This window comes from Dendropsophus ebraccatus, chromosome 11 (assembly GCF_027789765.1).
Source record: "Dendropsophus ebraccatus isolate aDenEbr1 chromosome 11, aDenEbr1.pat, whole genome shotgun sequence".
Lineage (NCBI taxonomy): Eukaryota > Metazoa > Chordata > Amphibia > Anura > Hylidae > Dendropsophus > Dendropsophus ebraccatus.
This window is the reverse complement of record NC_091464.1, coordinates 53290643-53318503: the sequence shown is the minus strand read 5'-3', so window position 1 is coordinate 53318503 and position 27861 is coordinate 53290643. Positions and strand designations below refer to the sequence as shown.

Genomic DNA, 27861 nt, shown 5'->3' with positions numbered 1-27861 from the left:
ATATTAACAGATCTTTAGATGTATTTAAGAAATCTGATGCTCTAGTTATAAACAAAACAGAAAAAACTCAAAATAAAATGAATCAAATGATTTAAGAGTCATATCTCTAAATCAGCACCAACACTAAAGCTTCTGAGTCACACTGATGTCATAATACAGTAATGACCGTCTACTTTGACAGCTTCTCTTAAAAAACAGCCAATTTTTTATCATCAGATATGTCACAGAGGAACACAAGCCTTGACCAGAACCAAAGCACTACATGGGCGGTAGCTTTATAAAGCCCCCAAACTCATGTGGCCAGATTCAGATGTCAGTCACTGCAAATCTTCGGTCCACCCTCATAGACTTCTATGGCTGTCATCTACTGATACTCCTTGGGTTAAACCCAGCTTTTGGGTAAATTTACCTTTTAAAGAGGTACTCTGGGCAAAGGTAAAAAAACAAAAAAGAACCAAACAGTGAGGGCAGGGGTTGACTGGAACATAAAAAATATATTTACCCAGAGCAGCACCGTTCAATGTCAGCCTCCGGTCTCCTGGATCATCACAACACCACAGGAACTACCTCCTCAGCTAGTCAGTGACTGCAGAGGTGTCTTGCCTCAGTCACTGATTGGCTGAGCGGGCATTTCTGTGTGGGGCGTGGCGTCACAGAATCAGGAGCATACGGCAGTTAACTGTGAGTGGTGATGCTGCGCTGCAGGGGCATCAGGATGGGTAAGTATCACTTCCTTATTATGTTCCCACCACCCCCTACACTCCCTGGTTTTTTAACCTATACCCAGAGGACCTCTTTAAGATCACCCCTTGCAATATGCAACCATTTATATATATATATACTGTACATTATATAGCCACACTATTGTGTGGAAAATATCTGGTCCGGGACATCAGACGTTCAAGCTGTTGACTGCTCGAGGTGTAAGGTTTTTGTAGCGGTCAGAATGTCCTTTGGAAGGCTTTCTCTAGCCTGTTGCATTCGTCTTCTTGCTCTCTGGAAAGCATCTACAGGAGATGAAATGTAAATATAAAGTGAAATCAAGAGAAATCTCTTCTATATAAACCTGGTGGACATTCAGCAATGAAGGAGTCACATTAAAACTTTATCAAGATATGCCATAATTAGGTCTCCTATTCCTCTTCAGCAACAGCCCCCCCACCCCCATTAGCTTTACACAAAAGGTAAAATCTTATTTTCCTGGGCCTTTTGGGAAACGGGGTACAGTCTGATTATGTGCAATTTATAGCAAAGCTGCCCGGGTGCAACGCCCTTGCTTCCACACAAATGGAAAGGATTTTTATCATTTTGTCCTATTCATATCTGTAATTGGAGAAAGATGTGACTGAAAATACTTTCAGAAGTATAATAAAAATGATAGATAAATAACTATGGTGTAGCTGTAGAAATGAAGTAGTGCCGTCCCTGGTAGCGGTGAACAATAGTGACATTATAATAGTAGTAGTACTGAGTAGTAGTACTGAGGGAGGAGTAATGATAAACGGAGGAGTAGGTATTAATAACATGTAGGATTAGATAGAATATAGCAGTCTGCAATACACACACAGGTTCTACATGTATAATCTGTATACTGACCATCACTATCATTATCTTTACTTATTAGCTAAAAGCAGGACAGGATATTAAAAGGAAGAGAAGTATAACTGGAAGCTTTATACTTCTCTTCCTGCTGCAAATCATCCTTTGTTAAAACAACGAAAAACCTGCATCAAAATGAATTAGGCCAAAGAAGATTAGTGCTGACGTCGCTGCTGATCTCCTATTAGTAAGTCTGTTGGCTAAAGAGGAAAACTAGTTCACTAAGGACTGTGCAATGGAAGCAAACAAAAACATTTTCTCTGAAACAAATACATAACAAAAAATAAATAAATACTTTAAAATGATTAAAAATAACAACAACAACAACAAAAAAAAACAAAGATTCTGTTAAGAAATGTCAGGCTTTCCACAATATAAACTGCAATATAAAATGTAACCACTAGGTGGTTCCCTGCTACACAGGAAGGTCTATAAAAAGAAACACGTACCAAGGACATTGAGTATAGAGCTTTGCTGGCTGGAGCCTCCCAGACGATCCAATACACTCTGCATTCTTTTCCTCAGAGAGCTCCTGTCAAGGAAGGATCTACAGAGCAACACATACTTTAATGGAGATACGAAACAGCTCAGAGAATCACTGAATTACAAGTCGGCTGGAAAAAGTGTGCCAAGGAAAACAGTCTACACTTTGGAGAACTTTTAAGTTACTCTGTTATTTACTAAAATGTTTTTCAACTCCAGTCATCAAGCGTCCTGTGATGATTTCATTAGTGTCAATGTCAATCAGTCATTGGCACAGGAGCGCTCTCTATGGAAAAATCCTCAAACATGACCTGAAGGGTGTACCAGAGACTGGAGTTGATCTGCATAAACTGTTTTTGCTCTTTTAAACGCTGCAGAAAGCAGCAAAGTGTTCTTATGCTAGGTCTCTGGTGTGTGACAAGCATTGCTGCCTGCCTACTTATAGGGAGTCTGACAGCTCAGAGCTGCAGGCATCAGCAAATAGCTGACCACAAGATCAAACAAATTATAGCTGTCTCTTAGCTGATGGCTGTTTGCAAAGATATAAAATCATGTTTTCCTTCCAAGCCGAGGTGTAATAGATGCCTGGCTGAGCTGTAGCATGTGCGCCTACATCATCCCCACCCTCCCTGATAGGATTGCACCGCTGAGCCCTATACATCAATAATGCAGGGGTGGAGGAGGGTGGAATTGTGCATCTGGGAATCTGTAACTAGGTTTATGTTGCCTTAAATGAGGGCAGCATAAACTACTGACAGAAATCCTGAACAGATCGGTGTATTACTTACATAATTCTGTCCAGCCCTTCTCCTAATATGTAGGAGAATAGGATTCTTGCCACAACCCTCCCTCACCCTCCAGCTGCTGATTGACAAGTGACTGCCTATACACAGCATGGATAGATAACTGCAAATCAGCAGCTGGTGGGCAGAGTTTTTTGCTTTTCATGAATATCCAGGACTACTGGGCTCATGCACATAATGGAGGGGACTACTTATATTCCATGTTGTTCATAAGGATATCTCTGGATCAGCTGCACAGAACAATGTAAGTGGTACATCATTCTGCTCAGCTTCTCTGTCACTAGTTTATCCTACTCTGAGATAGGACAGCATACACCTGCTTAGACAGTCTATTTAAGCTTAAAAGGAAAACATGATATATTTTTTTTTATTTGAAAAGAGCCATCAGGGAAGAGTCAGATATCATTTAGCTCCCTATCATAAGCTGTCTGCAACTCTGAGCATGATCCAGAGCTGAGAGATTCCCTTCAATGTTCTGGCTATTCCCAACATTATATTATATACACTCATTTTTAATTTTAGTGACTCATCTTTCATTATTTTTGCAAAAAAACACATAAATAAAAAAAATAAGCCTTTCATATATTATGTAATAAGGGAAAAGATTTTCCAGGCAAACTCTGTTCATATCTTAAGCTGCCTCAGACATAACAAAGTTTAATGTTGACATAACCAATAATCTGCAGAATATTGATTTGCCATGATGGATTTTTGTCTTTTAGCACTAATACTTATAGGACGATTATTTCCTATAATGGGCGTTTACTTGTTTCAGTCTTGTACAGAACAGAAAAACTGCAGACAGGCTTTCACTTGATGACAAAATTTCTACATAGTTTCTACATTCAAAGAGAAAAAATACTTGGAAAATATTCAATCACCAAATGCGAGGCTGTAAATGATTTATACCATTTGTTGGCGCAGTCTTGTGTCTGAAAGACCGTTTAAATATCATGTCTATGGTCAGATTTACACCATCATCTCCTGACATTATTTGCAAGACTTATTCATTTTATGAACAATATATCCTTTCATACCGTGACTGATGTATGGTGTGGAAGCGAAATGACACTCTGCCTGTAGTCTCTGTCCTGAAACCAAAACGACTTAAACGCTCCCCCTGTACGACAAGACACAGTTCCGTTACAGTCTGTTTCTATTTAAATATAGTTTTTGCAGGCGACACAAGCCTGAATGCACAGTGGTTGACCTCATCTAGTCAGAAATGTTGTTGACGCCTAGAGGATTTATGTGCAAAAGGAAACAAATATAAGGAATGTATTTCACCTGGAATGTTCCGGGTATCCTGACATAGGTCAAGTCCTCCAGTTCAGGGGAACCCCCTATGAAAAACCTTCTGAGCTCAGAAACTGTTCCCTGTTCCACAGGTCGCCATGTTTGTGCCGTGAGGTTATGCATTCCTGCTCACAGAGGAAAATATGAAGTGTCAGTATAATTTAGCAACGTGCAGTGACACCCATTTCTTTAAGGCCCTATTACCCCAAATAATTATCAGCCATTCCAGCCAAATAAGCCAACATGTACAACGCTGGCTGATCATGGTCTTTCAACATGTTGAAAAATCATGATCACGACAGTGATGGTCTGCTGCACATAGCTCCATGTAATAGGAGCAGCGGCAGCAGTCCGTCTCTCTCTATAATGGGCCACAATCTAAGGATCAAAGCTGCTGCCAATCTCCAATAGTGGTGACCTGAACGGACTATCCAGTGTTGTATTTTGAGGAAAGCAGCCATGTTTTTCTAATTTTGGATAACCCCTTTAAAATAAATAAGAATAAAAAAATCTGGCAGTTGAAATCCAACATGCCTGATCATCCTCTTCACCTGGGGGAGAATCAGGAGGTCCACATTAGATGGTAAGGCTGGGTTCACACTGCGTTTTTTTCATCCGTTTTTTTTCATCCGTTTTTTGAAAAAAACGGATGAAAAACAGATTGCAAAAACGGATGCAGTTGTGTGCATCCGTTTTGATCAGTTTTTCCATAGACTTCCAATATAAAAAAAACGGATCAAAACGGATCCGGTTTTTTTGACGGACACAAAAATGTTGCTGACACTATTTTTTTTGTCCGTTAAACGGATTGCAAAAATGCAGTGTGAACCCAGCCTATAAATAATATTTTTTTGTGAACTGCTTTTTAAGGCTTTTCTACGGATTCTAACAAAGCCTTTTGTACTGTACATTTCTGGCTGAATTTAATGTATATTACACATATCCTTTTATATGTCATTTTATGAGGTATGTATTTTTTATATTATTCTATTTTGTAATTGGGACAAAGCACATTTTATATCATGGGCTGCACTTTTTTTTATTATCTATAAATACACATTTAACCAAAGTCCTTCATGTCTGGACTAAAACATTACATGTTGTATCGCCTGTTTAGTAAAAGTGAAAATGCAATGCTCGTAGAGAGCAGTGTTCTCTTAAAAATACCATGGGACATGAACTAGGAAGTGACCCATTGAGCGCTTCAGGGGCTATATAACTAAAGCTATTATGCTTTCTAATATGACTCTATAGAAACATATGCCTTCTTGAGTTTGAGCAGATAAAAGTAAAAGCAGTGTCTTTTGTTCAGATTCCTTGCCTGGTGTTTGTGGAAGCACAACCGATCCATATCCTTCAACACGATACCTCTGCCAAAAGTCCATAGAAAGGACCTCGAAATACAAAACCGGCCATTGTGGGACATCTGAAATGAAGAAATAATACAGGTGCATTTACACCATTTCCTGACCACAGAATAAATAGTTTCATTCTTCTAACCAACAACATACCTTCAGATTCTACTTCCTCTGACAGGAACATCTCAAAGCTGAAGGGATGGCAGAAATATGCAACATTCTCCTGGAGGACGAGAGGTTGGTGAAATAAGTAAGAAAGAGGCTGCATGATCTAGGAACTAGGTCTATGCAAATAAGAGATAAACCAGAGAAAGGCTCCAAGAATCTTGTTATTATATAACAATAAAAATAAGTCTTGGTTTCTCCACCTCATCACGTAACTTTTATATTTAAATGTTAATACACTGGAAGTAATGTATATTACAAGTTGCACAAACCAGGACTGAGACAAGGTATTCTGCTGCCAAAAAGAAGCAATGCGGTGACACTAACAGTTTTTCCCATTAAAATTTTTACCATTAAAATTGCACCCCCTCTTGCCTTTTGCTAGGTTGCCCCTTACCTTTGCCTACCTTTTATGCCAGCCCCGATACTAAGAATAATAAAAACAACATGTGGCATGAACCATAAACATACAGCAGTGATATAGGAGTTAGATCACTAACCAGCATGGTATAATGACTACAAGTCATTCATTGATTCTTGATTCTAGAAATATAGTACATATAGTAATAACTTTAAGCAGGTACTAACCCCTTCATGAGTTTTAGATTTACAGCTTTGAGTGACACCTGAAAGCTCCTGGAAGGCAGGACTAGACCAGTCTGTAAAGGAAATATTTAAAAAAAAAAAAAAAAAAGATGGCTTCAACAAAACATTATTTTATACCATAATTAGGTTACAATGTGACCTTTGCCATACAACCCCTATTCCAGAACCAAGAGCAAATGCCACGCTGTTGTATGAGATGGACATCAATTTATGGTTTAGGGTTGTATCGGCATTTCACATGGCAATTGCATAGAATAAGGAAATACAAACTTTCACTTACATTTCACTTTTATCATTCATTTACAGGTACAGTATCTGCATGCCGTAGATTTAAAGCTGCAGATATAAATGTAACTAAATGACTGAACACAGCATAACATCAGCTGCAGATTCTGTATGTGTGAATGGACCCTTAGTAAGGTTCATTCAGCCGATAATTGGCCCATTTAAAAGCACTGAAAGTCTTCATGATGAGTGTTTCCTGACTGTAAAAATAGCCACAGAGGTAGGAAGGGGCCTTACAGTTCATGACTTCTACACACGCAAAAATGCAACACTAGTTGTTGCTGTACAACATCTTACTTTTGTTTTGTGTAAAAGCACTGAAATGCTGGTCCAAATGTCATATAAATGAGAAATGTGGAAAACTTTCAGTCTATTTATATACATACGTTTTGGTAGCTCCATGAAGAAATGAACATAGAGATTATCATATTCATATTCATGTGCAGACACTGGAATAAAAGACAATAGAGGGAACATGATAAAATGTTGGAATCAATGGGAGCCTATAAAATGATAGACCTAGTGGCCAGTACATTATGACAATATGCTCAATTTGTTAGTCTACCTTTGGCCCATAACATTATATTGTAAGCTGATTAGTGAGATGCATAAGCTTATCAGTCCAAAGCCTCCAGAAAATGGCCATATTAGTTCTGTGGTCAGCTAAACCAAAGACTAAAGACAGCCCACCAAGAGTCAACCATGAGCCTCCCGCAGTCACGGTCCTTGCGCAGTGCAGGAGGCATAAAAGTCTATGTGTCCAGAGTGCAATCCGGATCATATAATTACATGTCTTGTGCAAGAGCACAGACCGTGGAATCTACAGCCACGTGCCTTGGCCCATAAAACAGAATGGGCTATAGGGGGGCCTAACAACCTCCTGCTTTATTTTTTTTCCTTATGCTCCACTCAAAAATCATCCAGTTTGATACATCCTATAAAATTAATAGTGGCAGGTTGAAGGAAATCTAGCAGCAGGTTACACTTATCTAACCTGCTGACAGATTTTAATAGGGCAGGAGATGAGGGTCTCTGCAAAAAGACAAACATGTGTGTGATTTTTGTATTTGACACATTGATGAATTTGGGCCAGTGGGTTCAGCTTATTGTCAAAGAGAATATTCAACATCTGCTGCTCTGAAGCGATTCACAAGTACAGTTGATTTTGTTATGTTTGCACCCAAGCTTCACCTACACTCATTTGTATTAAGTTTGTCAGATCACATTATTTCATAGTGACCCTTCAAGTAAGCATACAGTTGGATCAAGTGGCATAGGCAGTTTGCATATTTCTGGGATGGTCTTAACCATATCTTTTCAAAACTCTGAACTCTGGTGTACAATATATAACTGGGTAAGTTTGTTATTAACATAGGGGGAGATGTAGGTAGGTCACCATAGGTTTCCTCAGACATAGCAGGAATTAAGGTTTTCCATCTTTCCACCTTGGGAATTGGAGTATCCGCCACTATTGCATAGAAGATAAAACTACAAAGGGACTATTAACCCTAATTCTTCTACTTTTAATACATTTTCTGGGACTGAGTAGCTGTATTCAGTTGCAACATTTTACGTCTAGGAAAATAATAGTTGTAGTCATCTCTATAACAGACTATTGCAGACTATTATCCTCTCATGGGACAGAGATGAAAGCTTTAGTCTGAAACCACCTTCAGAGACTGTGCCGATACTGAAAATGAGACATCAGCTCAGTCTCCTTTCAGGAGCCGGTGGGCAGAATCCTGGAACAAGAGTGTCTAACCGCCCACTCAAAACTGCAGCACTGCACAGAAGACACTTTGCTGGTCATATTGATCTATATATTACAATGCAAAAGGTTATGTTCCCTTTCCTATACATTTCGATGATCTGACAACCACATAATCTGTGTGATATCCTGCTGGGTATACACTACGGTAATAAAATCTAGTTCACCATGCAATTTACTCACCAATCTCCCCATTGATAAAAACTCGCAAAGCACCACTGGGTGGCTGTAAAAGGAAAATATTTCTGTAATTTATTAAGAAGTTATGAATAAATAGGTTATTATTAAGTTATACTAAATGTTTAAACTGAGCGAAAGTGGCGGAATTTCAAGCCAACCCACGCCACAGCCACATTGATTGAATGCAATACCTTGAGCGCCTCCACTCTCCTCCGCTCTACACCCAAAGAACTGACATGTTAATTCTTGTGGCGGAGAGCGAAGGCGTGCGAGGCATTGCATTCAATCAATATGACAGGCTGAATTTCAAGCGGTGACCGCGCGGCGCGGGCTCCGCTTGAAATTTCTAACACTTTTACTCTTAATGTTTCAATAAAGTTAACTGTGCAGCTAAAGTGGCAGAACACAGATTTATTTTTTTTTTACCGCCCACTGCCGTGTTGTCCCCAGTATTAACAATGTCAGAACAGCACTGCTTACTGTTCGCAATCTACCAGTGCTGGGAGATTAAAATACACACAATGTAACACAGTATACATTTAATAAATAAGTCTGTACATGACGGCGTTGCAGGCTGTATAAAGTGATCTCCCAATTTAGCAAAGGGTTGATGAGCTCTATAAGAAGAATAACAAAGTCTGCCCACTTAGGGAGCAGCTTCAGAATAAAGAAACACTGCAGACCAGACTTGGGACACTTGGTGGACTAGTATGTAGTCCTATTTTTTAATTCATGTATACATAAAGTTAATTACAAAAAATGGACAAGTGTATCAATGGTTTTCCCATGATTAAATGCATAATCTGGTAAATGGAGTAAAAGTTTAGCATACACGCTGAAACTCCATTCACACTCTATGGCAGGGCTTCACACATCAGACCACAGTGATGCCTTGGCCTCACCAGAGAGACAAAGTGGATGTCTGGGCCTTACCATACCATATGTTGTGGACGTACATGGAAAAGTTACAAATACTGCTAGTCTTCCTTCATTTGTCTCCTAAAATATTTGTCTCCTAAAATAACTACAGAATCAATAATATTACTGAACCAGATTGTTGCAGCCAGTGAAGGACTGTGCAGTTTATAGTCACTTCTGTGAAAATTGCCTCCCTAGCTGTGCCTCAACAGGAACTAGGGGGCGCCTCACAGTTTAAAGGGCTTAACCAGCGCTACAAAAACAAGGCCACTTTCTTCAAGAGACAGCTCTTCTCTTGTCTCCAGCTTGGGTGGGGTTTTGTTGCTCAGTTCCATTGAAGTGAATGAAGTTCAATTGCAAACCTGAACTGGAGACAAGAGTTGTGTTTTCTCTGAAAGAAAGTGGCCATGTTTTTGTAGCACTGGATAACCCCTTAAAGAAGCACTAGTCTATGGGATTGTTTGAGTTCAGTCCCAATTACTTTGGATAGAGCAACAACACACCTGGTTAACTGCTGCCCTATTCAATCCCAGGAACACAGAACTCCCCATTCTTATGAGCCCAGAAATTGGATGGAATGTCAAAATGTTTATCCTGTGGGCATTTAATTTTGCTTATGGGAAACCCCTTTCATACAGGGTTGCAATATGCATAAGAAACACCTGAACTGCTTACATGTTAAGAGAATGGCCAAATGATAACTTACCATTTCAAAATCTGAGCCCACCAGGTTGTTTAGGTATTCTTTATGCCTACTATAAAGCTGTAAAATAATTTACACACCAATAATGTTAGAAACAAAAGAAGCTACAGTTCAGCCTCTATTCAAACATGTCTTCTTAATATAAGGCCACATTCTGAAAGGAAGGGTGGGGAAAATCCTAAACCAAGAATAGAGAAAAAGACTGCAAGAACTGTTAACAGAAGTATTAGGCTGATTTCACACTACTGCCGCAGCTCCAAGCAGTATTTTTTTTTGTTTGCTCAAAACCTGCAAGATAAACAGACACCAGACAGAAACTTGATGGACCCCATTAAACTCAAGATCTCTCAGGTATCCGTATGTGTCGGTGTCTGTCAGTGTCCGTATGTGTCATAATCTATGGGGTCGCGTCACTGAGGGGAGGGGATATCATCACGCTGGGGGGGTGCCGGGCCTGCCTCCTGTGCATACAGCCAGGACGGTGTACAGGAAAAGAACGGCACCAAGCATGGGAACCGGGCAGCATTATAAAACAAAAAGTGATGTACCTGATGGTACATTCACTTTAAGGTATCCATTTTAGGATTGTGGGAAAGTGTATACACTGTTGCATGGCAATTTAGGACACAAATCGGACTATATCTTAGTGTGCGTAACCGTAGATATTTCAATGGCCCCAAATGGTCCTCTCTTAATTAAGGACAATTATGACAATTATGACCAAACTTAGACCAATAGATATATTTAAACCATAAATTTTAATAATTCTATTAAAAACTAAGACCCTTCAGTCCACTATAAAATTCCACGCTGCAGTAGTGTAAGAAACAAGAAAACAACAAGAAACAAATATCCAATCACCGATGGGGGTTGCAGAGATGTGGAGCAGGGGAGGAGGAAGTGCACTCTATTCTTGTGATTGACTTCTCACCCAGCCTTTTGGGGTACCCAACTCCTTAAAGGGGTATTCCCCCAAGAGCTAAAAAAATGAAATGCCCCCAAACCTAGCTGGTCTTACTCACCACGTCCCCCTGAGTATATTGAGCCGTCTCCTGTCTTTCTAGCTGCTGCCGTTCCCCAGTTACAAGTTTTTCTAAAACATGGTCTATATCCAAGATAGGAAACTACATTTTTCATCATGCAACGCTTCTGCCTGTTTGGCCCATGATGTAGCAGAGCTTATATCCACATGATACAACAAAGTTGAGGTAGCAGAGGTGACATAGCAGAGTTGAGGTAGTAAGACAGCATAGTTAAGGCAGGGACATAGCAGAGTTAAGGCAGTGACATAGCAGAATTGAAGCAGTGACATAGCAGAGTTGAAGCAGTGACATAGCAGAGTTGAAGCAGTGACATAGCAGAGTTGAGGTAGTAAAATAGCGATGTTGTCCAGGGGTTATTCAGAGGAGTGCTGCTGGCGGCCATGGGTGAGCTAGGGGGAGAGGCGGCTACGGGCTGGGCGGCCACAGGTGAGCTCTGGGGTGGGGTGAATCCAAGCAGTGCCGTGGGTGAGCTTGGGGGAAGGGGGTTTGACAGGAGGCCAGGGGTGAGCTCGTGGGGGGCGCAATTGAGCTTCGGACTGCGGCTGGCAACCATGGGTAAGCCAAGGAGGACAGCAGTTAGTGGAGTGCCGTGGATGTGCTCCGGGGGTTGCTGGGGGACACCGGTAAGTTCAGGGGGGCGCAATTGAGCTATGGCTGCATGGGGGGTAGGCAGTAAGGGGGAGCTGTGGGTGAGCTTCGGTTGATGGGACAGTCAGAGGAGCACCTTGGAGATGGGGGGGGGAATACCCATTTAACAGGGTGGCTCCAACCACAATAAGAGTCCCTATTCTCTGCTTTGTGCTCAGTTATAGTACAGCCTGACTTTGAAGACAACAAAAATGTGTGATAGTAAAATAAAATGACACAGAGGTGTGTAGTCCTTGTGCTGTAATAAGTAATAACACTGGCTACCCTAACCTCCACTTACATCTTTGTAGAGAATCTCTTCTCGCTCCTGCTCTTCTTGTTGGACTGACTCAGAGACATGCTGCAGGGTATAACTCCATAGTTCTCGCTTGTGACTCTCAACTTCCACTCTAGAGAGAATTTAAGGGCATTCAGCATGTGTAACAGTGACCTACAAGTACTATTCTTAACAATAACAGGACATGACACACAGGATACTGTAGTAAATTAGAAGTCATACTACATTAAATGGAAACTTTGAATTTTGGTCCATACAGAATTAAGACTGGATGCACATAATATCTTGTAATATATTTTGTTAAAGGGGTAATCCAGGATTAGGAAAAACAAAGCTACTGTCTTGCAAAACCAGCACCAATCCTGTCCTCAGGCTGTGTGTGGTGTTAAAATTCATTTCCACTCACTTGAATAAAATCACACTGCAACACCACACCCAAACTGAGGACAAGAGTTATGGTGCTACTGGAAGAACGCATCCATGTTTTTCTAAGCATAGATAACCCCTTTTAAGTGTTGTAGCCTTTAAAAAGTCTGACTTTTGTGTTGATTTTAAAACTACTAATCCCATCAAAACAAGCTGATCGTGCGGGTCTGCCTGGTCCCAAGAATGGGGAAAAAAATTGTCCCTGAAATTAATGGAATGCGCAGCATATGCATGACCAGCGCTCTATTTATTCTCTATGGGGCCACTGGAGATTGCTGAATTAAGTGCCCTAAAATATTCAGCAGCTCCGAAGGAAGGTAATAGAAAGCTGGCCTTGCATGTGCAGGTGCTCACCATTCATTCCGGTGACAATTTTGTCCCTGTTCTCAGAATCATTGGGAGTCTTAGCAGTCAGACACCAGCTGATCAGCTTGTTACCGCCTATCCTGTGAATTGGGAATCAAGCCTTCAGTTTGGAATACCTCTTCAATATAAGTGTTTCTGTTCTTTAATTACCTGTACGGACCTTTCGTGCCAGTGACATCTGGTTTTAAAGTGATGACTCCATTACGGTCTACACGTATAGTACAAAGAACATGTTCATTCTCCTTTAACCCTAACCTGTAAAGTGAACACAAATAATTAGATGATTAGAATAGTAAAATATTTTATGTAATTGATTAAAAGTAGAAAATAATAATGACGTGCTCAGGCAATGTGCATACACAGATTTCCCCAAGCTCTGACTGCTGCAACATGGCCACTATATAAAATTACTAATGTCTTCTGTATTACTAGGAGTCCAACCACTTTTACAGTACAGTGGTCCCTCTAGTTACAATATTTATTATTTCTAGGATGATCATTGTAAGATGAAAATATTGCAACTTGAGACCACATTATTGGAAACTGGCAATTGTATCTGAAGCCCCCAAAATGTCAGGCAAAAAAACAAAAATGGAAAAAAAAAGATGATAACTAATAGAGCTTAAGCCAGACATCACATGCCAGTCAGAAAGAGTTGCTGGAAGCAGTAAATATTCCAGCCATTGATGCATACTGTAGATTCTGACAGCATTGTATCATGTATGGTTTCAAGTTACAATGGTCCAGAAAAGATCATTGTATGAAGAAAATATTCTGAGGCCATTGAGGGAACACAGTATATGCAGGTAATGCACAGAATCTATCCATCTACTGCATGTCCATAAAAACAATTTTACACTGGTAACTCACCGTCCACTTGGTCCTAGATCTGCCATGATGTACATGGTCTGCACAGGAGTATTAATAATGTGATTATTTTTTATAAACTCCTCTGATGGTTTCCATGTGACAAGACGATTACGGATACCAACTCCATCCCTATCAAAAGATAGTTTTATAGTGAAGAACTTTAGTTTAATACAGTTATATAGTTATAGTTCATTAGTAAACAGATAAGAAAAACAATGGCAGAGATTTATCAAGCAGTGTAATGCTGCCTGTAGCAACTGATCACAGCCCATCTGTCATTTAGGTTGTACACTCTCCTGCAGGGTCACCTGAGTAGTTGAGTTGAGTAGTGATGCAGAGCAATGGGTAGTAAATCTGCTGTGGATTTTATGCAGCTAAATCTGCGCCATAGAATTCACTGCGGATATGATATGTGTGAATATACCCTAAGACACTCTGGTAAATCTCCCTTTAAGATGCTTTTACATGCAGTGATCTTAAGCGGGATCGATGCTTGTTTGCAGTCTACACAATTACATTGCTCCGCCGAGTCCCATAAACGATCCCTGCATCATTTGTGCAGCCATTTAAATATACTGCTATTGCCCACACGTCTCCTGTTTACTTAGGGAGATGTGCGGCCGATATTAAAGGGGTTATCCAGCGCTACAAAAAAAATGGCCACTTTTCCCCCTAGTGTTGTCTCCAGTTCAGGTGCAGTTTGCAATTAAGCTCCATCTACTTCAATGGAACGGAGTTTCAAAACCCCACCCAAACTGGAGACAACAGTAGGGGGAAAGTGGCCATGTTTTTGTAGCGCTGGATAACCACTTTAATAAATGTTTTACCGTCTGCACAAAAGATGTGATCAGCCAATCAGTGGGCGCTCTCCCACTCCTTGGTTAATCACTGACACTATTACACGACTGGTTATCACCCGATGAGTGTTTCTAGAGAAAGCATTTTGTGTAAAAGAGTCCTTAGTCCCCTTTTTCCAACAGGCCAGTGTGCACAGTGTCAACACGATCCCTTGCTCCGCAGGGACATTAGCATTGCCAGAGGTGTCCACCAGCTCTTGTCTCTTATCTATATCATAAAAATGAAAGTCTGTCTGTCTGTCTGTGCCATATAGACTTCCAAACGCCTAAAACGTTTGACCCCAAATTTAGCAGACAGATACATTAGGTGCCCGGGAAGGTTATAGGGAAGGTCCCGTCCCCGCCAGATGTACAGGAGGGGAGGGGTAAGAGCGGCGCCCCATAGAAATGAATGGGAAAATCTCCACACTGCACACACAGCTGATATAATTAGCTGCAGCTTGCCAGCAGACATGGCAGTTGGGAGCCTTAGCAACCAATAGGATTACTGCTTTCATTTTCACAGGGAGCTGTGGTTGCTAGGGCAGTTGCCTCACAACATCCACAGAAATAACTATTAGACACCCTTTTAACACCACCATATCAGACCTGATCAATACCGCCATACTGTGACTGGATAACACTACCATACTAGACCTGACCAATACCACCATATCAGACCTGACCAATACCGCCACACTGTGACTGGATAACACTGCCATACCAGACCTGACCAATACCGCCATACTGTGACTGGATAACACCACCAGACCTGACCAATACCACCATACTGTGCTGGATAACACTGTCATACCAGACCTGACCAATACCACCATACTGTGACTGGATAACACCGCCATACCAGACCTGACCAATACCACCATATCAGACCTGACCAATACCGCCACACTGTGACTGGATAACACAGCCATACCAGACCTGACCAATACCGCCATACTGTGACTGGATAACACCACCATACCAGACCTGACCAATACCGCCATACTGTGACTGGATAACACCGCCATACCAGACCTGACCAATACCGCCATATCAGATCTGACCAATACCGCCACACTGTGACTGGATAACACAGCCATACCAGACCTGACCAATCCCGCCATACTGTGACTGGATAACACCGCCATACCAGACCTGACCAATACCGCCACACTGTGACTGGATAACACTGTCATACCAGACCTGACCAATACGGCCATACTGTGACTGGATAACACCGCCACACCAGACCTGACCAATACTACTTCGAAAAGACATTAGATTTTCTGGCAAGTCTAAATAGGAGGTGGAAGACTAGAAAAATAAAAAAAATGTAAAAGTTTTTTCCTTCCCCCTGCTCCCTGGTGCTGCTCCCATGCAAGGTGCTGCCCTAGGCAGACCACAAGTGCCTAATGGTAAATACGACCCTGCAGGTATACAGGACACTAAAGGTATACAGGACCCCAAAACTATACACTACAGGTGCACGGGACCTCCACCACCTATATACTACAAGTATACAGGACCCCAAACTATACACTACAGGTATACATGACCTCCACCAACTATATACTACAGGTATACAGCACCCCCACCAACTCTATACTACAGGTATACAGGACCCCAAAACTATACACTACAGGTGCACGGGACCTCCACCACCTATATACTACAAGTATACAGGACCTCCACCAACTTTATACTACAGGTATACAGGACCTCCACCAACTATATACTACAGGTATACAGCACCCCCACCAACTCTATACTACAGGTATACAGGACCCAAAACTATACACTACAGGTATACAGGAACTCCATCAACTATATACTACAGGTATACAGGACCCAAAACTATACACTACAGGTATACATGACCTCCACAAACTCTATACTACAGGTATACAGCACCTCCACCAACTCTATACTACAGGTATACAGCACCTCCACCAACTCTATACTACAGGTATACAAGACCCCCAACTAAAAACTACAGAACACTACAGGGTATACAGGACCCCAAACTATACACTACAGGTATACAGTAACCCAAAACTATACACTACAGGTATTCAGCACCCCAACCAACTCTATACTACAGGTATACAGGATCCCAAACTATACACTACAGGTATACAGGACCCCCGAACTATATACTTCAGGTATACAAGATCTCCACCAACTCTATACTACAGTTATACAGCACCTCCACCAACTCTATACTACAGGTATACAGGACCCCAAACTATACACTACAAATATACAGCACCTCCACCAACTTTATACTACAGCTATACAGGACCCCCAAACTTTACACTACAGGTATACAAGAACGCTACCAACTATAAACTACAGGTACACAGGACCCCCAAACTATACACTACAGGTATACAGGACCCCCGAACTATATACTACAGGTATACAAGACCTCCACCAACTATACACTACAGGTATCCAGGACCCTCAAACTATAAACTACAGCTATAGAAGTCCTCCACCAACTATACATTATAGGAATACAGCACCTTCACCAACTATATATTACAGGTATACAGGACCCCCAACTATACAGTACAGGTATACAGGACCTCTACCAGCTATACACTGCAGATATACAGTACTTCCCAAACTATACAGTACAGGTATACAGGCTCCCCCCAACTACACACTACAGGTACACAGGACCCCCTCAACTATACACTACAGGTATAGTCCCCCACCCCCTCACCCCAACTATACACTACAGGTATACAGGACGGATGTTTGAAGTTTTTAGTTTATTTCTAATGTGCATAAGCTACAATTTACATACACAGTGCAGAACTGTCGGGTATATAGGGGCATATAGGGCTACTAGCAATTTTCCCTTAAACAAAAAAACAAACAAACCAAGGACATAGACTGGCCTCCTGGGCACCTTAGAATAAATCTAATTAACACACTGACACTTTATACCCGGGCAGCGCCGGGTACATTTTCTAGTCTATATCATAAAAATCAAAGTCTGTCTGTCTCTGTCTGTCTGTCTGTCTCAAATAGACTTCCAAACGCCTGAACCGTTTGACCCCAAATTTGGCACACAGATACATTGGGTGCCCGGGAAGGTTATTGCGAAGGTCTCGTCCCTGCCAGATGTACAGGAGAGGAGGGGGAGGGGGAAGAGCGGCGCCCCATAGAAATGAATGGGAAAATCTCCTCACTGCAAACACAGCTGATATAATTAGCTGCAGCTGCCCAGCAGTTGGCAGTTGGGAGCCTTAGCAACCAAAAGGATTACTGCTTTTACAGGGAGCTGGAATGTGAATGGTTGCTAGGGCGGCTGCCTCACAACAGATCCACAGAAATAACTGGTAGACCCCCTACTCCATCTATACAGTACATGTATACAGGACCCCCTACTCCATCTATACAGTACATGTATACAGGACCTCCTACTCCATCTATACAGTACATGTATACAGGACCCCCTACTCCATCTATACAGTACATGTATACAGGACCCCCTACTCCATCTATACAGTACATGTATACAGGACCCCCTACTCCATCTATACAGTACATGTATACAGGACCCCCTACTCCATCTATACAGTACATGTATACAGGACCTCCTACTCCATCTATACAGTACATGTGTACAGGACCTCCTACTCCATCTATACAGGTATATAGGGCAGTATTACCAGCTGCTGCTGCCCTAAGCACTAAACCTGAAGACGCCCCATCCTCACTCACCAATTAGCATCAGAATTGGTAGGTAATAGCTCCAAACGTCACATTTAACACCACTACACCAGACCTGACCAATACTGCCATACTGTGACTGGATAACACTGCCATACAGTACAGGACCTCCACCAACTATATACTACAAGTATAAAGGAACCCAAACTATACACTACAGGTATACAGGACCCCAAAACTATACACTACAAGTATACAGGAACTCCACCAACTATATACTACAGGTATATAGGACCCCAAACTTTACACTACAGGTATACAAGACCTCCACCAACTCTATACTACAAGTATACAGCACCTTTACCAACTCTATACTACAGGTATACAGGACCCCCAAACTTTACACTACGGGTATACAGGACCCTCAAACTATACACTACAGGTATACAGGACCCCCGAACTATATACTACAGGTATACAAGACCTCCACCAACTATACACTACAGGTATCCAGGACCCTCAAACTATAAACTACAGGTATACAAAACCTCCTCCAACTATACATTACAGGTATACAGCACCAACTATTTACTACAGGTATACAGGACCCGTGAACTATACAGTACAGGTATACAGGACCTTCACCAACTATACACTGCAGGTATACAGGACTTCCCAAACTATACAGTACAGGTATACAGCTCTCCCCCAACTATACACTACTGGCATACAGGACCTCCCTCAACTATACACTACAGGTATACAGCCCCCACCCAACTACACACTACAGGTATACAGGACTCCCCCAACTATACACTATAGGTATACAGCCCCCCCACCCCCCAACTATGCACTACAGATATGTGGGACCTCTAAAAACTATACACTGTAGGTATACAGAACCCCTCCAACTATGGACTACAGGTATACACTAATTCCACTGATGAAACAATACCTTTAGATTGACCTCCTGGGCACCTTAGAACAAATCTAATTAACACACTGACACTTTATAGCCGGGCAGCGCCGGGTACATTTTCTAGTTCTTATTAAAGTCAACATATACACAGGCCTATAAATAAGTCAGGAGAGAAAGCTGTCAGCTGCATGTTTGACTGACTTCTTCTGTGTGTACATGGCTTTAGGCTGTGTTCACACACAGCTTTTTGTTGCATTTTAACATGTGTTTTTGGTTTTGATTGGTGTACTAATTGAGTTTACAAACCAAAACTTAAAATGTATATTATGACCAGTTTCTGCAATCATTCCCACACAAAACTTAAAGTGTCACTGTCGTTTAAATTTTTTTCCAGAAATCAATAGTATAAGCTTCATTGTTCTCTATGGAGAGAGGAGGGGTGGAGGGAGATGAGGCACCAAAACAGGACAACAAAGAGTTAATTTACAGCTACATCTCAGGCTATCTCCTCTGAGGTCAGCACTAACCTCTCTAACCTCTGAATATGGATTTCACACAGGTCCCGCTGTGTAATCCTCTGTTCTCTGCTAGTAATCTCCCTCCTCCCCTCTCCATTGAACAGACAGGATCCAACTGTGTAAAAGAGTCTAGATTTTCTGTTAAAGAGCAGTGGATGAGAGAGAGGAGGGGGGGACCTGGGGAAAGGCTTTTTGAATGCAGATAATGGCATATTTGCCTAATAAACCCAATTACAAAGTTTTTTAAAATCGCCTGTACTATTAATTTCTGCAAAATAAAAATTAAACAGTGACACTTTAAGCCCCTACTAAACGAACCGATCTTCACAGCAAGCCAGCGCCGTTAGATCAGCCCTTGCTTACTCCTCATTCTCCCACCCACTGCTGGTGCTATTACACGCATGGGGAGGCTGCTCAGGCAATCGTTGGATCGTCCGGGCAGCCTATAGAAAAAAGCGGTATTCTGCTGCCACCGCTCCTATTACACAGAGCGATGACAGCAGATCATTCCTATTGTGGTTGTTCATCTTCCAACATGTTGAAAGACAATAATCAACCGACATAATCGGCCTAATACGCCTTATAATGGCTTTGTATAATAGGGTGTTTACACCTGTATCGATGGAGAGATAAATTACATTAAACAAGCAGACTCCACAAGGGTTGATTTCTTAGCTTTAGTTACAGTTTCACAGTCAATGTTTATCATGATTTCCTGTGCATGCTCATCAGAAATGGGAGAGACCTGAATGGTATTACGGAGGACCAATGGCGTCACATGCTTGAATTACCCCGAAGGTGTCCCAGTGTGAGACACAACATTTATTCTAGTTGTATTTTATACATAGGGTGTACAAAACGCCACTGTTCTTACATAAAATACGGGACACCTCTGAAAGCCCCAGATGTGAGCGGGAGGCGCATCTTTTACACAATGTGGGAATGTAGGAAGTTGGATACGTTTTTGAAGGAGGTGTTGTACATAATAGTCTATCTCTATACCAACTGACCCTATAAAGTGTTTATTAGATATATTGGATCTTCTTTACGCAAAGGAAATGAATAAATTGGCAGTCCATAGAGAACTTCACCAGGTCAGATAAGTAATAGCTGCACACTGGATACAACAGCAGCCCCCACTCAGTACAGAATATATAAATAAAATGAATAATACCATACAACTAGAAAGGGGAGTTTACATTAAGTGCAAATTGGAAATAAGTTTGAAAGTAGGTGTAGGGGGAGGTGGATAGATACTCCGGGGCTACCTCGTATACTTTTTGATTTGTGTCAGAACTCTATGCAGATTTAGGCTGGGTTCACACTACGTATATTTCAGTCAGTATTGTGGTCCTCATGTGGAACCAAAACCAGGAGTGGATTAAAAACACAGAAAGGATCTGTTCACACAATGTTGAAATTGAGTGGATGGCCGCCATATAACAGTAAATAACTGCCATTATAACTGCCATTATTTCAATACAACAGCCGTGGTGGTGTAACTGGTAGTTGAATGTTCTTCTTGTTTAGGCTGGGTTCACACTACGTATATTTCAGTCAGTATATTTCAGTCAGTATTGCAACCAAAACCAGGAGTGGATTAAAAACACAGAAAGGATCTGTTCACACAATGTTGAAATTGAGTGGATGGCCGCCATATAACAGTAAATAACGGCCATTATTTCAATATGACAGCCGTTGTTCTAAAATAACAGCAAATATTTGCCATTAAATGGCGGCCATCCACTCAATTTCAACATTGTGTGAACAGATCCTTTCTGTGTTCTTAATCCACTCCTGGTTTTGGTTGCATTACTGACTGAAATATACTGACTGAAATATACATATACTGACTGAAATATACGTAGTGTGAACGCAGCCTGAAAGTGTAAAATGTGAAAAAAAAAATAAAAATGATCTAATAAAAAAGTATATTATGCACCTTTTTAAACCAGCCTGAAAGAAACTGACTGTACTATTTAACATAAAGAAGTGATCCACGCTTAAAAAAATCTTCAGAAAAGGCCATCAGTATAAACCCAGTGAGGGCAACATCCAGTATCTAATCACTTACAAAGGTCTTTTGTCCTGTCGTCTTCTCCTGACATTTGCCATACGTTCAGCCAAGAATGTGGGTGTCTCATTTCCAGAGGTGGTTACTGACTGACAGTGCTAGGCAAGGAAAGAATTATTGTCAGTACACCCCACAGATCAGGTAGAAACAGAACATATAACCGTAGTCACATAAACTGCTTTAGGACTAGTACTTCTACTCGTCATAAGCAAAGTACTTTGTTCTGATCTGTCATTTTAAATAGGATCATGTTTTCATTGTGTTCATTTTTTTTTATTCTTATTTTTATTAATATTTTTCATCTTAAACATGCAAAAAGGGTAACAACACCTTACCAACAGTGCTATGTACATATAGCTAGTTACAGGCAAAGTTTACACATACAAAAACAATCAACAACAACAGATAACTGGTGCAAGACATTTTCGGTTCCACAGCATGCACAGCTCTGGGAGTTGGGTCGTGACATCATCATTTTATCCAGGAAGTGAAGCCTTGATGCAGTAGTAAGTGCAAGGAAAAAAGCACTTTATAAGCATTTCCTGTAATAAGTATATATTGGGGATTTGTATAACTTTTGGGGGGCAATACAATACTTTAATAAAAATTTTCACTGGACTTCTCCTTTAAATTGATTCAGTTCTATTTGCAATGGCCGCTCCCCTCTGGTAATTGAAGCGTATCGTTGCTATAATTTCTTCAATGGCTGGTAAGTCAGCACTTTTTCATTTTTTAGCTATACAGTTGCGTTTGGCCATTAACACATGTAGTGCTACTGTAGTGTCTGATATATGTCATGTATCCATATCTTGTCCCAACAATGCTAAACCAGGGCTCCAGTTTACCTTACTTCTAAGAATACGCACTAAGAGGGAATGTATGCGGGTTCAAAATGTTTTATACAATGGCATTCCCACCAGATATGGAGTATGGTGCCAATACTGCGTTGCCATCTCCAGCACAGAGGGGATGTCCAATGGGATATTCTAGATAAGCGGTAAGGCGTCATATATCACTGGTATAGGAGCTTACAAGAGGCTTCAAGATGATTAATCCCGTCTCCTCCCACACCCAAAAACATACAGATAGGTGAAGAGCTGCAGAATCTGTGTGCGCTATACAAATAAACTATTATTATTATAAACAATTAATAATTGACTTTGACACTCTAGATGCCCAATTGTTTAGGTAAGGAATAGGAGGTAAGTTAAGCTGCAGGGCTCGATAGGCCATAGATAGACCCTTGGGTTTTAGAAGTTTGTTATAGAAAAACTTTTCATATTGGGAGTGAGGTGGAGTGAGCAATGTCGTAGCTGTCATTTAGTTCATTTTTAATTATATTTAATTTTTTTTGTTGTTTAAAGGCTATTATCAGCCACATTCATTCATAACCAGATACTGTAAATACAACCTTCAGTGATCAGCTGCTATCACTAGGAGAAGCTGCAGGAGGAAAGAGGTACTTCATCATGACATCCATTAAAATAAAAGGATATAATATAAGGGCAGGACATGTAGAGCATCCTTTTTGTCATCTGGAATTTGGCAGTAGGGATTATATTTTCCAAACATGACATTTATTCTGTTTCTGCCTACCTCTTCTAGGTTGGTGTATCGATCATAGTCCGTGTAAGTGAAGACCCGTATATTCTTCCGTCCTCCTCTCCGCTCCAACAATAAAATGTCCTGATGATACTGGCGATCAAGGGGTGTACAACAAGCAGCCTCATTTTTGTACAGCTCATATTCAAACTGGATGAAATGTATAAAAAATAGTACAACTGAATAATGAAGCCACCAGATGACTTTTACCTCTGCTTCTTCACATATTGTACAATATAGAAGACTATTACTGTCCCCCATGTGAATATCCACTAAAAAGCTCTGACTCACAAGGCTCAGCTAAGAGTTAGTCATCACAAGGCTGCAGGCCTGGACAGCCATGCCAGTGATCTCAGAGCAGTGTATACAAATGAAGTGGCTGGTGATAAAGCATTCTGGTTGATGATTTTACATATATAAAGTGTGGACTAAAGGTCCTTTTAGACTTAACAATTTTCAGCCCTCCACGGCTGCAAACTAGTCACAGTGCTAGTCACAGCGCCTTTAAAAAGCATATTGAAAAGGAACCATTCAGCCCAATTTGGCTTATTTGGTTCCCTGCATCACAGTGTAAAGTTTCTGTGCAGCCCGAGGCAAGTACTGGCCATGGCTGCAGCAGAAGCTTTATATTGCCATGAGCCTGAGGATTATAACTTCATTTTCTTCCTTATAAAGACGCTGCTGCAGCTGTGGCCGGTATGTGCTGCGAGCTGCACAGGAACTTTACACAGTGATGCAGGGAAACAAATCAGCCCAATTGGGCTGATTGGTTCCCTTTAAATCAAGTGCCTGGGCCGCACGAGTGATCACTGTATCATTCGTGTGGCCATTTAAATGTATTGCCATCTGCCACACATATCCTGTTTACACGGGGATGTGCGGGTGATAGCGATATATTTGGCCACAGTACAAAAGATGCAATTGGCCGAGAATTGGGCGTCTTCCCAGCTAGTCCACTCATCAATGTTACTTTAACATGGGTCGATTATTGGCCGAAGGAGCGCTTCTACCAACACTCCTGGCCGATCATCGGCACTTGTAAAAAAGCCTAAATGCGATTTACAATCTTTTGAACTAGACAGAGGTTAGGGGACAGAGGTTAGGGGTCAGGGAAAGGAGTGGAATCATACCTGTGGACTTCTATAAATACCCATGGTCATACAGGCTCCACTGAATAGGCTATTAACCCCTTAACCCATTTTGATGCCAGTGGTATTAGCCATTACCTGGGGTCTAGTGGCAGGATCAACCCCCACGATGAAATCACAGAGGGGAGATCCCTGCTCCTGGCTGGGCTTCTACTCCACAATAGTGCTGATCCAGGCTCAGCACTAGATTACTAAGGCACCAGCAGCCCATAGTAATCAAGCACTGATCTCAGAGATCAAGGCAGTACATATGCACTCCTTTTCCATATGCCTCAATAAATCCTATTATAGAGCAGAAACAAGCAGTGACTTGCTGCTAACACTACATTTCCTATTCATATGTCAGGAGCTTACCCCATTTAGGGAAAAGGTAGAGCTGACTATATCTTCCACCAGCAAAATCATATTAAAAGCTGGATGTGTGATAGTCAACCGATTCCCACAGCAGCTTCCCTGCTGAAGTCACTGTCTGTTTTGAGACAAGTAGATTTTTTTTTACCGATGAGGGCCAGATAATGAAATTTTTTTGGTTTTTTTTATATTCATTTTCTATTTCCAGATTGCAATTTTCTTATTTTTTTTTACATTATTATAGGGGTTGCCATCTATCTGAGCTGTTTTAACTGCATTAAGAGATATGCCCCATGGACATGGCAAGAGTAAACAGGAGCTGTCCCACTGACATGAATGGGAAAAGCATCTGGGCATGCTCCATGACTTTTGTAGAATTCATTCCATAGGAAGGGGGCCAGGCTTAAAGGGGTTTTCCGCTCATTTTAAACTTTTAATATGTTGCTGCCCTGGTGGAGAACATAACAGCCAGCCTATTATTAGTTATCTGTGCTCTGCAGGTGTGCTCCTATGTGATATTGGGGTCCCTGGCTGAACAAGTCCACTTCTGAGATGGACTCATCTCGGCAGTGACTGCTCGCTCAGCCAATCACTGACTGAGATGGGACAGCCCCGTGGCTAGTGTTTGGCTGACCGAGCTGACACTGCCAATCACAAGCCACTCAAACAAGGCCAATAATCAAACAACATCTGCATAATGGAAAAGAGGGCATGGCCTAATATAACACATACATATGGTCAATATACAAGTTACTGACAAAGAATAAACAAACAACGGCCAAAAGTACCTCACTAAAAAGCTTCTCCTGCCAGGATATGACTGCTTCCTCCTCATCATCACCGGGGCGGTATCCACCTAATATGTCACCAAAAATTTGTATCAGAGAAAAGTATATGAAACAAGAGAAAACCATCTGCAAATGACATTATGAATATCAAGATGGGGGAATCTCTCGGGGTGCTTTCCTCACAAAACTAGCAGGAAAAAGTCAAAAGTTTTTCAAATTAATTAAATTATGTGCAATGCTTTTTACGCAAAACAAAAAGTCACAAAATATTGAGCATATAAGCAATTGCTTTAAGGAGAAGTCCGACAAAATGTTTATTAAAGTATTGTATTGCCCCCCAAAAGTTATACAAATCCCCAATATACACTTATTACGGGAAATGCTTATAAACTGCTACTTTCCCTGCCCTTACTGCATCAAGGCTTCACTTCCTGGATAACATGGCGATGTCACTTCCTGGATAACATGGAGATGTCACATCCTGGATAACATGGCCATGTCACTTCCTGGATAACATGGCGATGTCACTTCCTGGATAACATGGCCATGTCACTTCCTGGATAACATGGCCATGTCACTTCCTGGATAACATGGCCATGTCACTTCCTGGATAACATGGCCATGTCACTTCCTGGATAACATGGCCATGTCACTTCCTGGATAACATGGCCATGTCACTTCCTGGATAACATGGCCATGTCACTTCCTGGATAACATGGCCATGTCACTTCCTGGATAACATGGCCATGTCACTTCCTGGATAACATGGCCATGTCACTTCCTGGATAACATGGCCATGTCACTTCCTGGATAACATGGCCATGTCACTTCCTGGATAACATGGCCATGTCACTTCCTGGATAACATGGCCATGTCACTTCCTGGATAACATGGCCATGTCACTTCCTGGATAACATGGCCATGTCACTTCCTGGATAACATGGCCATGTCACTTCCTGGATAACATGGTGATGTCACTTTCTGGATGAAATGGCGATATCACTTCCTGGATAACATGGCGATGTCACTTTCTGGATGAAATGGCGATGTCACTTCCTGGATAAAATGGTGATGTCACGACCCGACTCCCAGAGCTGTGCAGGCTGTGGCTGCTGGAGAGGATGATGGCAGAGGGATGCTCAGTGTTCCTCCAGTGCCCTGTGTCCCTGAGTGTCCCCCTGCCATCATCCTCTCCAGCAGCCACAGCCTGCACAGCTCTGGGAGTCGGGTCATGACATCACCATGATATCCAGGAAGTGACATCACCATGGTATCCAGGAAGTGACATTGCCAAGGTATCCAGGAAGTGAAGCCTTGATGCAGTAGTAAGTGCAGGGAAAAAGCACTTTATGTGCATGTCCCGTAATAAGGGTATATTGGGGATTTGTATAACTTTTAGCTGGTAGTACAATACTTTAATAAAAAAAATTCGCTGGACTCCTCCTTTAAAATTTTGCAACAAATTTAAACCAAAGTGTATAGAAAAGCGATGATGTGCATGAGTGTACAGAACGCCATGGCATGGAGGCAGCATCAGGACAAAGGAAGGGAAAGGACATAGGAGTGGTAAGTGAATAATGCCAGCAGCCCAGGACTTCCTCTGAGAAACATGTCTGGGTGTTACAAAGGAGCTGTCCAAGATTAGAACTACAGAGCTGCTTTCTTCCACAAACAGCGCCACACTTGATCTCTGGTTGTGCATGATATTACATTCACTTCATTAGAGCTTAGAACCGAGCTGCGATACCACACACAACCTGTGGACAAGGGGGCGCTATTTCTGAAGGAATGCAGTTAGGATATCTGATAACCTGATGGCTCCTCCTATATACTCACTAGTGGCAGCACTGGAGCCCAGAGTCCGGAGCGCGATATCCCCTCGGCCGCCCTCCACCTGCTGCTCCTGCACCCGCTGTACCAGGGCACTGACCGGAGACACCCTCTGCAGCTTCACCCTGCACATACAGACAGTTCACCAGAAGCGATCACTAACAATGGCGGCATACAGTCTACGTCTTGGCGCTGTCTTACCGGATCTTAAGATTTTTGATGGGGTCCCGGGACCGGTACACCGCCTCCCCAGAGTCCTGGTTCCATTCTTCCGCCATCACCAGGCCGCGCGTCCTCGTCTCCCAGGTAACCCAAAC

The 27861-nt window shown here is 41.7% G+C and overlaps 1 protein-coding gene across 1 annotated transcript; it reads right to left on the bottom strand.

The window, feature by feature from the left end:
* Window positions 1–886: 886 nt before the first annotated feature.
* On the bottom strand, window positions 887–27861 carry MKS1 (MKS transition zone complex subunit 1). The gene is made up of 18 exons (XM_069945523.1): window positions 27746–27861; window positions 27551–27669; window positions 25715–25782; window positions 23422–23577; window positions 21826–21923; window positions 13795–13923; window positions 13075–13179; window positions 12136–12244; window positions 10168–10224; window positions 8547–8589; window positions 6982–7044; window positions 6293–6363; window positions 5693–5762; window positions 5503–5607; window positions 4173–4306; window positions 3923–4005; window positions 2049–2146; window positions 887–1007 (listed from the first exon to the last, which is right to left on the bottom strand). Exons 1-18 carry the CDS (start codon window positions 27820–27822, stop codon window positions 901–903), a joined length of 1692 nt encoding a protein of 563 aa, XP_069801624.1. The 5' UTR covers window positions 27823–27861; the 3' UTR covers window positions 887–900.